Raw genomic sequence first — 14,046 nt, forward strand, 5'->3', positions numbered from 1 at the left:
CACCCCGCTGGCCCGTGATGACGTCACGCCGCCGCTATGTTTATTATGTGGTTTTTAAGCAGCAGCAGCTGCTAGCTAGCATTAAGCCTCGCCTTCAACCATGCGCTGATTTTACAGCTGGCAGGTGAGATCATTTGATGTTTATGCATATCGGTACATACGATAAAGACTTTTATATGTCTGGCCGAAGCAGTTGCTCTGTCGGACAACTATTATGCGACAAAATAAATCGAACTATGAGAGCCGTAAACAACGGAAGGTCGTGTTTTTTTTTTTTTCCAGTTAGCTACTTAAGCTAGGTGGGAAGCTAAGTTGGGTCGTAGACAGCAGCGTAAACTACAGTGTTGTAAGTGCAGCAGAATAGCTTTCGTTGTGGCTAGCGTCTAGGTTAAGGCTGTACATCGTGTGGAAAAATCATGACAGGAAGAAAAAGAGGGGAAAACAATAATGACACGGCCCTGAATTAGCCGGATGGCTGGCTGAGACTTCCCTGCTACACGAAACAGCTGTTGACCAACCTTGGTAAATGCTACGTGTATTTCTGTAAAGTAATTCTGACGCCGATGAAACCAGGCCTTGATTTCTGAATTTGTAAATACACCTTGAAAGGTTTATCTCCCCCCCCCTACTACAATTCTTCTTAAAAAAAAAATTAAAAAGTACAAATGTAAATATGCAACTGCATGCAGCTACTGAGCTTTGAAGTGCTTTCACTAGAGTTTGTGTCTACAAGAATAGAAGAGTAAATGCACAGAAAAACGGGTTGTAAGCATGAATGAGTGTCCTACACAAAGAAGTAAACTTACACTTCAAGAAGGAGGAAAAAAGATATTACACTTATGTTTTCCCCCGTCATCATACAGCCTATGGGTGGAACATGTGAATCAAATCCTGTGTCATGTCGTTTTCACATGTTTTCAAATGGGCTGAAATTAGAAAATTGATCAGTAAATATTTTGACAGTTGAATAACCCAAACCTCTCCTTTGCCCAGTTCCCTTGTTTATCTGCTTTTCTAGTGTTTCATAGATATGTCAGTAATAAATTAATTGTTTGATGCAGTAAACCTGGAGTGAGAAATTGCTAGTTTGTCACAGTTAAGTAAACCCAGTGCTACCATATGGTTGTCTTGTTCAGTGTACTGTAAGACCTGTAGAGATCTCAGAGTGCAATTGACGTTGTTTAGCTGTAACTGAATAGATGTAGAGGAGCCTTCTTGCTTGTTTCAACAAAAAAACCCCAAAAACGAATAAAAAAACAAATTAATATGCTAGAGTATTTCATGGCTTCAACTATGGATGTGTGACTATAGTCTAAGTTTCCATTAAGTAAGGATAATGAGTCTCTGATACATTATATAATAACCCCCCTCTTGCTTTGTTATTTATCAGTTCATAAATAGAAGAAAAATTGGCAAAAAAAAAAAAGGGAAAAAAAACTTTACAATGCGCACATTGTTTTTGGCTTAGGCTAAAACCTTTCTGTAGAGTGCCAAAAGGTTTGTGCAAGGGGAAAAAAAACAAACGCAACAGTATTACAGCTGGCTTCCTTTGGATAATGTCATGCCTGCCACCTCATTCAGTGTCTTTGCTGTGCTAATTTTGGTTTTCCTTCAAAGAATAAACACCAGATTATAATAGAAATTGTCAATGACCAGAAATAACAGGAAAATTCCCAAACTTATTCCTAACTCAAAATGGATCTTTGAGATCCCCTATTTTATGCTTGAGTATATAGAACCCTGATTAACAGTGGTTTAAAAAAGTAGTTTTGTTATTATGATGATTTTTATTTGAGGGGGAAAAAAAGTAAACTTGTCTGGGGATAACAACAAATCACATATTTGCAGGAGAAAAACCATGTTTTCATGTAGGAAGTTCTGTGTACATCGACAAGGTTATCTTAGAAAGTTTAGATCAGTTTGTTTAGATCATACTATCACATGCAGTATGAGGCAAACTGTTGAGCAGGCTCTACAGCACTTGGAGCCACATTTGAAATTGTATGCTACGAAATGTCTTAAACCTGTGTTTTCTTCAGGATTAGAGGACAGAGATGGCAGTGTGTGCACTGACCATGTTGGATGGGATGGAGGATGAGGTGACAGCAGCAGGTGGTGTATTGCTTCTGTTCTTGGCTCTCATCTTGGCTTGGCTCTCAACCCATGTGGCTGATCGGGGAGACCACATATTGGGCACGATCCTCACTGTGGGTGCTCATGCCTCTCTGATTGGACTGGGAGGCCATGACAACTACGGTGGAGGGTCAGCTAGTGCCGACACCCCTGAGCAGCAGACGCCTCCACCTTCTCAGGAGAACAAGCCGGACGAAGGAGAGCCGGCAGCTGACAGAGGAGAGGGTGAGGGGACTGTAGAGGGAGCCGAGGGGGTTTGGACAGATTTGTTGCTGGACATACAGAGCAAACAACCACAGGCTGGAAGACTGCTTGTCACTTCTGATGGAGAGGATGATGAGGCTGATGAGGAGGATGAGGAGGAGGAGTTGGAGGAGGAAGTGAAAAAGGCTACAAAGCCTATTCCAATTTTGACCAGCACCACCTCTTCTCCTACCATCACCAGTAGTACCACTTCCATCTCTGTCCGTCTGAAGTTTTTGAATGACACAGAGGAGGTGGCTGTTGTAGAGCCACAAGATACAGTTGGGATACTAAAAAGGTTGGTAAAATAACTGTGAAAATCCACCAAACTTCAAGAATATCAGAATAATTCACAGATGATACACCCATTAGGCAGTTAGCTTAGCATAAAGATTGTGCCACCTTGCAATGTTAATTTATCAAGAGCTTATACTTAGTTTGCTGGCTTACACTGGAAGGCTTTACCTTACTGTTGCTTTTCATGTTTTTTGTTTTTTGCAAAGCTTAAACAAGATGCCACATATTACTCAGTCAGCTTATAAATGTTCATTTAAGGCATATTTTATTACCTTTAGACAGAGCCAAAAGTTTCTTTTATTGTCTTTCTGCTAAGTAAGTTAATTGGCTTATGTCTGAAACCTTGGATTGATTGTACAGGAGTGGTATTGATCTTCTTGTCTAACTCTTGGAAAGAAAGCGCCTTATAACTGCTTTAATTTCTCATCTCCCTTCTTTTCCAGCAAATGTTTCTCAGGGCGGGAGCATCAAATTAAATTAATCTTCCAAGGCCAGCTGCTGCAGGATCCCAAGAGGACTCTGTTATCCCTAAACATCACAGACAACAGCGTGATCCACTGCCACATCTCTCAGACCCTGCATGATTCCAGTCCAGAGGAGGGGGCTCAGTCCGGAACAGGAGCAGGAGCCGGGTCCGGAGTCTCCAGTGGATTCAGGGCGGCAGGTGTAGCCATAAGCACCGGCAGCCTGGTGGTGCCTGTCTTTGTGGTGATTCTTGCTGTCGTGTGGTATTTCCGCCTCAACTACAGGCAGTTCTTCACCGCCCCTGCGACCATCTCCCTTGTGGGAGTCACTGTGTTCTTTAGCTTTTTGATATTTGGGATGCACAGCCGCTGAAAAGGCAAAGAAAGGGCACACACTTATAGTTGAATGTTGTGAGGTGAAATAAAAATAACTACAGCAGTGGGTGAGTGTCTGGAGAGATGTACTGACCATAAAGGGCCTCGGTGCAGATGCTGCAGCTGGTTTGAGAGCGTGCATTTGTGCGAGCGTGTGGGTGGTTAAGTGAGCCTGTTTGTGCATGTACAAAGATTAAAAACATGAGTGACTGAGGAGTGTAAGTGCAGTTTAAAAAAAACAAGACAAAAAAACAGCAGTGAGTGAGCATTTGCTTTAACTAAAACCTAATTTAGTTCCTATTCAAAGATGTAGTGGTTCAGACCATGTTGTAATACTGGCTTCATCTCATGGCTCTTTATTGCTGTAAAATACTCATTATGCTTTCCTGTGCGCTATTCTTTTGAGATGACTTTGTGTTTTAAATGTACAGTAAATACAGTCTACACTTACTACAGGTGAACGGCAGCCACCTTAATTAGCATTATGCACTTGAATTGGGAGGGGTAGCAAAATAGAATTCAGTTGACATCTAGTGGTAAGATTTTACATACTGTACCTTTTAAGAAAACCAACCAAAAAATGGCTTAAAATCATTTGGAACCACTCACTGTTGTGCTGCGTGTGCCAGTTTGAGTCTTTGCCATCATTGTATTATTTGAATGACTCGAGCTCTCTGTATGCAAATATAAATTGTACAACTGCCTCAGTGCAAGACTGTTTCTTTTATGCTACGTAAGAGTAGTTTAATTTAAACATTATGAAAAGATACTGTAAATATATTGTGTATTTTGTGTAAATAAAATTATACAATGAATCAATGTGCATCTGGCACTTGCTGTCAGACTGCTCTGGTTTCAGTTGCATCTCTTATTAAAGCATTTCAAAACAAACCCCTTCTACTAGCTCTTTGTGGTTTAAAGAAGTCAGTCTCATGGTATTGGTGTTTATTTATATACAAACATCAGTATGCATGGCAGTGGAAAAAAAAGAAAAATAATTTATGTATCACATTGTGTTCAGATACAAGTTGTGCACACATGCACTTATTTGTGCTTGTGCATGGAAAAAAAAGGAAAGTCACAACATTGCTTTCTTTTGTCATTGCACTTCTACAGCACAGAAATACACAAAGAGCCACAAATAAACCACAAGCAGTTACCCTTATTCACAAACAGTGCCATGACCATTGGATCATAGTTACCAAATTATCTAAAACAGTTCATTTAACATTAGTGCACATAGCAAGATTTTACTGGACAGATTCAACCGGGCACAGTCAGAAATATAGGGACAAAATCGGGCTTTGGCAGATTGTCACGATTGTGAGAGAAAATTGAAAGCACTTGACTTTAAGGATTGTATTACATGACCCTCAAAACTTGAACAAATGCTTAAAAATAGAGAACCTGGTGAATGTGAACCCTTAATCAGCATCCGTTAATCCACCAAACAGTCTGGTACATGCAGCACCTCTGCGGTTGCAGATGTCGAGATCGCTTTCTGTTCTATTTCTTGGAAATAGCTGGTCCAAAAGCATCAAGAATGCCTTCACAAAGAGACATGATTGTATCTTCAAAACTGCCAATTACGCTGATGTTAAAAAATGTAACAAATGAGTTTGGACAAAAGTGCCAAAATTCTCTCTCCGAAGGCCTTTTAGTGAGACAGAAAGTCACAAAAATGTCCAACCTCATGAAAGGTATATATGAAAATGCAACAAAAAAGTGCAAATAATGAAAGATAAATTAAAATGACTGGTTTAAAACAGGGGTTACTTAAACTATTAAGTAAATCAATAGGTTGGCCTCATTTCAAACTCCACATTCTTATTCTTCGTATGATTAACAGTTGACAGTTAAAGCCCCACATTTCATCCATCTGAAATAAGTATATTTAGCTCCTTTGATTTCTGGTTGGTTGCCTCCTGCAAACAGAAGGTTCTAACTATAGGTGGGTGGGACAGCTGTGTGCTTGAGATGACCTTACTAAGGATATCCCCTCTTGATGAATCGCAGGTGCTTATGCCTGGCACATTGGCAACTTTCCCCATGTTTAATATGAACATTCAATATACATGAAATAAAATAAGAATAAACAGAATAGGTCAACTTTACCTTCCCTCTTTATGAAATCCTGATTAAAATAAAGCATCCTGGATTTGCACTTCAGATTCCACTATAAAAACTGCATAAAGTCTTTGGGTGAGCAATTTCCAATTTAGAAGAAAAACTAATTCTTCTCCAAGACCTGAAAAGTACAGGACTTTGGCATCTACAATATGTAATAAACCTCATAATTTACATCAGACACTGTTGGTTACAAGCTTACAAAATGCAACCTTATCGCTCATGGTCATTAACAACAAGCTGAACTGCTGGGCTGATCTACTTTTACAATGTAATCTACAAGCAAAGTGAGTGAAAGCACACAGGACAAGGCTTTCTAAGAAGGAAACAAATAAACGTTGAATTCATGATTTATGTCAAACATACATGTACTGTACATGTGCCCCAAAAGCCTACTGGCTCATCAAATATCAAAATTCTGCATTTACACACAAGTAATATGCACATCACCACAAAGGCAGTGACAAATACAAACTTAAATATACCGTTAATGTAAACGAGTTAAATATTCCAAATGACACACATACTTTCACAAGAGTCACATTCTAGGATGCATAGTTTTGTGAAAAGAATGATTACACACACATCAACCGCACGTACACTTACCCACAGGCACGCACGCACACAAAATTGACAGTCACGCTAAATGCAAATCATCATACAGACACACAAACACACACACACGCACGACTGTGCAATACAATGCTAGAATTAAAAAGCCACCGATGAGTACTCCAGTATATGTGTGTCAAGTGTTGAACGTGTCCTTACGACCGAGTCTGAACGCAAAGTCCAAGAAGAGGGGCCGGTCACAGGCTCACCAATGACAGAGTATCTGAAGGTTTTAGAATTTAAGGCCTTTCAATTTAAGTAGAACTTAAAGAAGAAAAAAACCTCAACTTTCACTACCAGCTTGTGGTCTGAAAAGTTTTTTTTCAGTTCCAGGACATTGCAGTGCTTTGTATGAATCCAGGTGGTCTTATTATTGATGTCTTTTGTAACTTCAAGGCCCTCCGTAAAATAAAATTTAGAGCACAGGAGATATCATTTACACACAAGTGGTTCATTTTTTTTTCCAAAGATTTATTTCTAAGCTTTTTTTGCCTTTATTGCAAAGGATCGGCTGCAAGAGCGAGGATGACATGCAACATGGGTAGCATGTTCTTTATTTCTATATCTGCATAAAATTATGTTTTGGTTCAAATAATCTACTTTCACTACTTTACAGTTTTCTTTAATTGGCTGCAAAGTTTTCTGCAGTGTTGTGTGGAAGCTCCTCATTGAAACAGCCACACAAAGCGTCAACCGAATGCATCAAGTCCTCCTCGATATCAGCTGAAGACAAATATACGTCGTAAATTACGTGTATAGCGGAAGTAAATTCTGTTTTACACTGGAAGTGAGCCAATCCGTTATTGCAGATACTCTGACTGGACTCGGACCGCAATTCTTAAACTCTGTGTTCATAATTTAGGAAGGACAAATCTTTAAATGTAGATGCCTCAGTTATCAAGGCCAAATGATTACTAAGGAACTTCTAAGTCAAGTTTCATCCCATTCAGCTCAGACTTTTAAAGCTTGGTGTGAAAGAAGGGACTTAATAAGAGGAGGCGAGGGCTGGTCTGACAAATTGGCTTATGCTAAATCATCATAGATACTTGAAATAGGAGGTGCTGAGAGTTTGGGCCTCTTTTTTTTGGTCGATATACTGATATTACTCTGAGAGCTGCTGCCGCCGCCGCCTCCAGCCAGGCTTCCACTCCCACTTCCTCCTCCTCCACTGTTCAATGGAAGAGATGGCTTCTTCTTTTTCTTGGGCTTCCGAGAATCTGAATGGTTGGTGCCTGCAACAAGAACAGGAATGTATTTTACTGATAAAACCTACATGTCATAATTACTAAATGAGTGTCCCTTCCTTACTGGCTTTAGATGAAGCAGAATCAGTAGGTGAAATATCAGAGTCCTCCCACTGCAGGCGGCTCATTAAGGGTTGTGCATCTGGAATGTCAAAGCTGTCAGTCTCCACAGCATCTGCATCAGGCAGCGTTGGCCTGTGACATAAAAAACAGACGCAGTAACACAGTTTTAGACAAAGCCACACACAGATATACACACAAACAAAATGTCTATATATCTGTCATGTAATTGCACTTTTCAGTTTAAGTTTCTTTTCCATCTCTATGATACCAATAACAACACCACAACTAACAACACCACTATTACTTTTAATAATAACTCTACAACACAAATGCACATTTGCCCAAAATTTTGCTTATAGTTGTTGGACAAATGTATCTTTGTGTGCTTATTAACACATGTCCTTCTTTCTGACCCACACTGGTTTTTTTATACATGACTTCCTCTCACTGGGTTTTTGATTTTAGGTGAATTCTTGGGGAAAAAAGGAAATGTCTCGAGAATCAAAAGAATCAAATTTCAAGCAAAAACAATAACATCAAAAACTGCTTATTATTGCCTCTATCAATAACAAGATAAATAGCTTCATTTTCTGAACCGTGTGCATAAAGACAAGGCCTGGAAAATTATACTCAACCATTTTCACCATTTCTGTCACTTTGTAGATGAAATATTTTATACATGAACTAAGATGATATTTCTCTTTAAGCGCAGTCTACTCATCTCAGCTGTTAAACCATACCTTCAGACTAAGATGTATGGAGTGGGTTTATTATTATTTTTAGTAAGGCCGATAGGCTGTGGTGTTTATGATAACAAATAGTTACAAGTGAGGGTGCTACAACCACAGATTTTGGTGTCATGTTCCGGTTCACAGGACCAGAAAAACTTCCTGTGGTAGTCTATCGATCTTTCCCAGTGTTTAAAACTCATGCAGCGTTCAGTTCTGTTAACAATGGCTTTACAAGTCATTTACAACAGTGCTTTTGCATAAAAGTCGTTCCTGGCAAGAAAGGCGTCCCTCTGCCAGAGTATTCACAACACCGACCAGCAGCATCGCTCTGTCACTGTCTCCAGCCAAGGCAACCATATCAGCAAACAGTGAACTGTTTGAGCAAACACCTGCACGATGAGGGTAACAACACCAACTCAAACATGACTTTTGTCAAGTGCACTCTAGTTAGTGGTTTTGGTGAGGAACGGGTCAGGGTACACTCACGCGGACGGCCCCAGGAGGAACAACCTGACGGCCCTCCTCTGTTCGTCCGTGTGTTGGGGACATCGCTGAGACCTGGTGGGACACAAGGTGGCATTATACATCCCTGACTGATGGCCCGCCCATACCCACCACATAGTTTTACACATCTCCCTGCCTGCAAGCCAGCAGGGAAGGTGGGGCGGACTGATGGGACACAGTCAGAGACCAACTGATAATGGGCAGTTATGAGTTACAAACTATTAGAGGTTAGTCACTGATGGGTTCCTCATTATTATAAGTCTGTTGTTAAGACCTTTAAAGATTTGGCTCTTCACCTTGGAGAAAAAGAACAGGTCTAAAAGAGATCAATTTTGAGTTGCCACTTGTGTTCCCTTGAGTTAGTTTGATCATACACAATTTTCTTATTTAATTAAAAAAAAACAACTTCCTTATATTTATGTATTTCATTTTCAGCTGTGACTTTCAGTTTCAGACAACAGTTCTAAGCAATTAAGATTTCAAGCTATGAGGACGCTGACCTCAGAATTTAGATTCAATTAGATGGTTAAACCAACATGAATCCAGGTGTTATGTTACCAGAAACTGTGCTGCAGGGAGCTACACAAAAGCAGCTGGCTGTTTTCTCAAAACAGAAAAGGTTTAATTACAAGTTAATCTTTGTGTCAGAGGCTTAGGCAGTAATTACCTGGTACACATCTTCTTTGTGTGCTCAGATATCACCCCACATTGCTGTAGAAACACACAATACTTTAATGATTCACACTTATATAATTAAATCAGTAGTTGGAACAATAAAAAAATGACATGCTTGGGCAGATTCATGAAAATTGCTCACCGTCGTTAGAAGGGATCTGACTTCATCGGGGCCCAAGGTTTCATAACTGATGCCAGTATTATAGTTGTACTGAATTTAAAAACAAAACCTTTATGAGTATAGAATTTACAACACTCTATAGCCTAGCAATCAATTTGATCACAGGAGGATTTGTCACCTTGTAAGATTCGGCACCGACGCCACTTCCAAGCTCACCTGGAATGCATATGCACAAGCACACTGTTCATGTAACAGATTGAGACCACTAAAAGCAAATCAAAATTGAACTATAAATTCCATCTGCATCTAAAAGAAAAATATTTGCATTTCACTTTGAATTGTTTCCTACAACTTTGAGCTATGAACTTGAAAAAACAAAACAACAAAAAACCCAGATAGACTCACCGTTTTTATGTTTCAGGGATTTGGATCTTCTTGGGGAATTTTGACTCTGCACAAACAAAAATGTTAAGATTAAAATAATGTTATGATACACATGAAAAATTCATTTATACTAACAATGTGTAATTTAAAAAACAAACAAAACAAAAACATACCTTATCTGACTTTCTCTTCTTGGCTGTAAAAAGGAAATAAGAAATGTTTATTTTAAGTAACCACCTGGAGATTTCTTTCATCTCTCAGTACAATGCAATCACTCAAGTGCTCACTTTTTTTTTCAGCCCCATACGACCAGTCATTATCATTAAGGTCATCATTGTCTTCCTGATCACTCTCTGATTTGCTCATATTATTACTGCTGGCTAGCCTGTTAAAAGAAGATCAAATAATTAAATTAGAATTTCATGTATAACTTTGGATCACTGCAGGAATTTCTGCTTTATGACCTTCACTGACCGACCTGCGGTTGGCGATGCGGCTGCTGTTGCGTCCCATGCCAAGGCATTTCTCCAAATGTGGAGCAAAGCGAGAAGCTGCTATTAATCTTTTACAGTTGGGACACTCACACTCTTTGTTCTTCCACTGATTGTACACCTGCCCAAATATGTCCACTCCTGGTTGATCCACAATTTCTGGAGGGGAAAAACAAACAAACAAAAAAAAACAGTAAGCAAACACATTGAAGACAGACAGAATAGAAACCAGATCCAATGGCACCAACCAAACTCCTTCATGCTCTCTTGGTCCGTTTCATCCAGGAAGAAATAGCCCTGTTTAACAGCTCGATGCACCTCAAAACACAGGCCCAAACAGGCATCTTCCACCAGCTCAGAGTAGATGTCATGGGCCAGGGCCTACAACAACAAAAACATAGTGTAACACCAAAGACAAACCCAATGTTAGGTAAATGCATGGGTACCTGTATGCACAGGTAATACCTCACCTCCAGCCTGGTGTTGTCTGGGCCTGAGAGGGGCATATCCTCCATTTTCATTTGAAAATCTCTATTGGAAGTCTTGACAGCAAGGTAATAAGATTGATATCTGAGGACTTAAAAGAGATAGGATAGAAGTGAAATCACAGCATGCTTGAAAGGCAACAGATGTAAGGCACACATATTCAAGATACCAGTCGCAAATAACATACTTTAAAAATATGTATTAGCACTTGTTCCAGGTCTATCTTCATCCTGTTGAAAAGAAGAAATAATCGCTGGTCATGTCCAAGATCACCACAGAAGTTTCATGTAAACATATGATAATTAGCGGTACAATCTGACCACTGTAACCCCAAGCCTGAACTGAACATATCAGCACATATCAGCTACAGCAACATCCTGATTTTCACATTACTGGACATCACACACACAGAGAGAAATGTGGTTTTAACTATGTGCTCTAACCAGCTTTAACATTACATGTGTTTGATTGAGATAAACAAGATACCTATGTAGCCAACACGAAAGCTCAAAAATAGCTACATTTTACAAAAACACATTCATTTAAACTACCTCACGAACGACTAGCTAACGTTAGTAGAACCTAAACGCAGGTAGTGACAGTTCCTTAGCAAATTAACTCCGGCTAATATCACCTTTCATGGTTTATATCTGCTGGCCCCACTGCTCTACTAATATGAGCTGAAGGAAAGGCCTTTGTGGCATTCAAATACTAAGAAACAGTGTAGCGACGTTAGGTGTGTTTTAATTTCAAACTGTTTCCTCTTACCCTGTCATGCCGAAAACTCAGCCTGAACCGGGCAGTTTCTCTGAAGGAGGCAACATGACCGAGTCCATCCAAATAAAACGCGTTAGCAGGAGGCCCGGTCTTCAGCTACAGCCATTCTAATAACACGGGCAAAACAAAAAGCTCGATAAAAGTGTTTGCTGTCGCAGGTGTCGGTTAGCAAAACTGACGGTACGAGCGAGGAGGCCGACAAAGCATATAAACCAGCTAACTTCCGGTTGTAGCAATAAAAATAAAAGCTTAACCTGCAAACGTGAAGCGAGTTGCTGGAACTCGACAAAAACAAAAAAGAAAAAAAAAAAAATCAAGAATACAGTCCATGTTGAAATCGTTAAAAAGGATAGAGATTAAGCTAATTTAATCATTCAAATGCTTATAAAATATATAAAATAGTGTAATGTAAGGTAATGTAATGTAAAGTAATGTTGCTAAATTCAAAAATACCAATACACATCATGACTCATTTAATTTTTCTGTCACTATTTGCTATATTAATGTGCATTTTTATATTAACAAGCAAGATGAGGAAATGTATCTTAATTTTTTAAAAATCTAATCTTTTAATTTCTAACTGAAAGAAGAACAACATTTTAAAAACAATTGTTAACATTTTTGTTTAGCCACATATCTTTAACAGCTAGCTACTTGCCAGAATTTTCATATTTACTTTATGAGCTGTCGAGCTCATTTAACATCACAGGGCACGAACAGCCAATTTGAACTAGAAATTGACAATAAATTGTGAAGAAAAACTTTATTGTTCATCTATTATTTAATTATTTTGTCTTAAGGGACAGCTTTATAAGTGGGGAAAACGGTAAAAGCTATGAAAATACAATGTACAGTCTGAAATTTATGCCCTCTATCACATATTCCAAAGCAGTCCAGTGGGCCAGACTGTAATTTTCGTAGGGCCGATTCTGGCCCCTGGGCCAGCAGCAGACAAAATTAGCGCCACCTAGACCAGCTACACTTAAACGCCTTAAACGGATCTAAGAAAACAAACAAAAAATCTAAGGTCCTAATAAATTACATAAAATTATGTTTAAAACTGTGTTTAAAAATTTAGTACAGAAGAAACTTAGTGACCTTCTGGTTATATGGCACCCTGCATAAAAGAAAAATACAAAAAACACAAAACAAAACAAAACAGAAAAAACTGTGGGGAGATTAGTGAGGTATTGAAGAGCGCGTTTATACTTTTACTTTGAAGGTACAGTTCGGGTGTTTCCGCTTTCACAGCGAGGTTTCTTTCAGCTCAGACATCCATAAATGAACGCTAGATTTTCGCTCTTTATCTACAATCTGTTTGTAGAGCCTGGGCGGGCTGAATGAGGTCATCACTTTAACTTTGTTAAATGACAGAAAGTATGTGGACACCTTAACATTACACCAGCATAGGATTATTGGATTCTAGCTCCAGCTACTTTTAAAACCCACAAGATTTTGGATTTTCTCCATCCCAGCTATGCTAGGTGAAGAGTTGGCCCTCCAGTTTATCTTTTATGTGTTGGATTTGGTTAAAGTCAGGGATTCACTAGAGGCCATTTTTCCATTTTGTGGAACTTGATATACACCACCAGAGCAACATCTGACATGAGTTCCTTGTGGGGGATCCTGCTTTACAACATCACATCAAGGTTTGAGTATTGCTTCAGTTTAGTCATGTGTAGCAGAACTACATTTGGGAATCACTGGACACCCCATGATATTAAATTATCACAATACGTCACTCTACATCCAATATTTTTTGCCATTTTGCAATTTTTCACCTTTTTACAAGTCAGATTGTAACTGTTTGCAGAAATGTTGCCACCTGTCAGATGACCTGTGCAATGTTTGTAAGTGTGCAACACTCTGACATCTGAACAAATTGCAATCAGTTGCAGAATATGAAAAAAAAATTCAATATAATCAAAAGGCAGCCACACTTTTTTCTTGTAGATGTCCTATTTTACTTATGCGACTGAGCCATTAGCTTTCCTTGAAGTAGGAGGTAGCTTTGTCAAGTCTAAGCGTCCGCTCTTGGATGTTTTTTCGGTTGAGTCGATTTCATGCAAGAGAGATAAGCCCTCTTGTCTGCAGTTTCCAGAATGTTGATATACTGGCATGCAAAATATCATGACGCTATGCTGTATCCATTCCTCCTAATCAAAACTGCTACAGGTAAAAAAATTTAGTGCAACAAAAACTTTTCTTCAGCATTTTTTGCTTCATGTGATCCATGCCCTGGATCCTGTTTGGTTAAAATGTATTCAGGACCATATATAACAATTCTTAAAACTGTAACCAAGTAGTGATTTGTGTGCT

General features: G+C 39.1%; 2 protein-coding genes across 4 annotated transcripts; one reads left to right on the forward strand and one right to left on the reverse strand.

The window, feature by feature from the left end:
• Positions 1-27: 27 nt before the first annotated feature.
• tmub2 (transmembrane and ubiquitin-like domain containing 2) lies at positions 28-4,403 on the forward strand. Of its 2 annotated transcripts, none has more exons than XM_085404558.1 (3): positions 28-124; positions 2,040-2,674; positions 3,117-4,403. In XM_085404558.1, exons 2-3 carry the CDS (start codon positions 2,055-2,057, stop codon positions 3,508-3,510), a joined length of 1,014 nt encoding a protein of 337 aa, XP_085260684.1. In that variant the 5' UTR covers positions 28-124; positions 2,040-2,054; the 3' UTR covers positions 3,511-4,403. The 2 variants fall into 2 exon arrangements, with proteins under 2 accessions (XP_085260684.1, XP_085260685.1); XM_085404559.1 differs by lacking the exon at positions 28-124 and adding an exon at positions 144-522.
• Positions 4,404-5,977: 1,574 nt separating this feature from the next.
• On the reverse strand, positions 5,978-11,935 carry atxn7l3a (ataxin 7 like 3a). 2 transcript variants are annotated; one of them, XM_085404561.1, is made up of 14 exons: positions 11,719-11,935; positions 11,138-11,180; positions 10,935-11,006; positions 10,713-10,845; positions 10,452-10,623; positions 10,261-10,358; positions 10,147-10,169; positions 9,995-10,040; positions 9,768-9,805; positions 9,611-9,679; positions 9,461-9,504; positions 8,776-8,847; positions 7,560-7,690; positions 5,978-7,483 (listed from the first exon to the last, which is right to left on the reverse strand). In XM_085404561.1, the coding sequence occupies exons 1-14, from the start codon at positions 11,724-11,726 to the stop codon at positions 7,275-7,277; spliced, it is 1,158 nt and encodes a 385-aa protein (XP_085260687.1). In that variant the 5' UTR covers positions 11,727-11,935; the 3' UTR covers positions 5,978-7,274. The 2 variants fall into 2 exon arrangements, with proteins under 2 accessions (XP_085260687.1, XP_085260686.1); XM_085404560.1 differs by having other exon boundaries at positions 10,935-11,041.
• Positions 11,936-14,046: the final 2,111 nt, after the last annotated feature.

Source organism: Rhamphochromis longiceps, linkage group LG4 (genome assembly GCF_057381845.1).
Source record: "Rhamphochromis longiceps isolate RC_006_pf linkage group LG4, R_longiceps_female_GT1.1, whole genome shotgun sequence".
In the NCBI taxonomy this organism is placed as follows: domain Eukaryota; kingdom Metazoa; phylum Chordata; class Actinopteri; order Cichliformes; family Cichlidae; genus Rhamphochromis; species Rhamphochromis longiceps.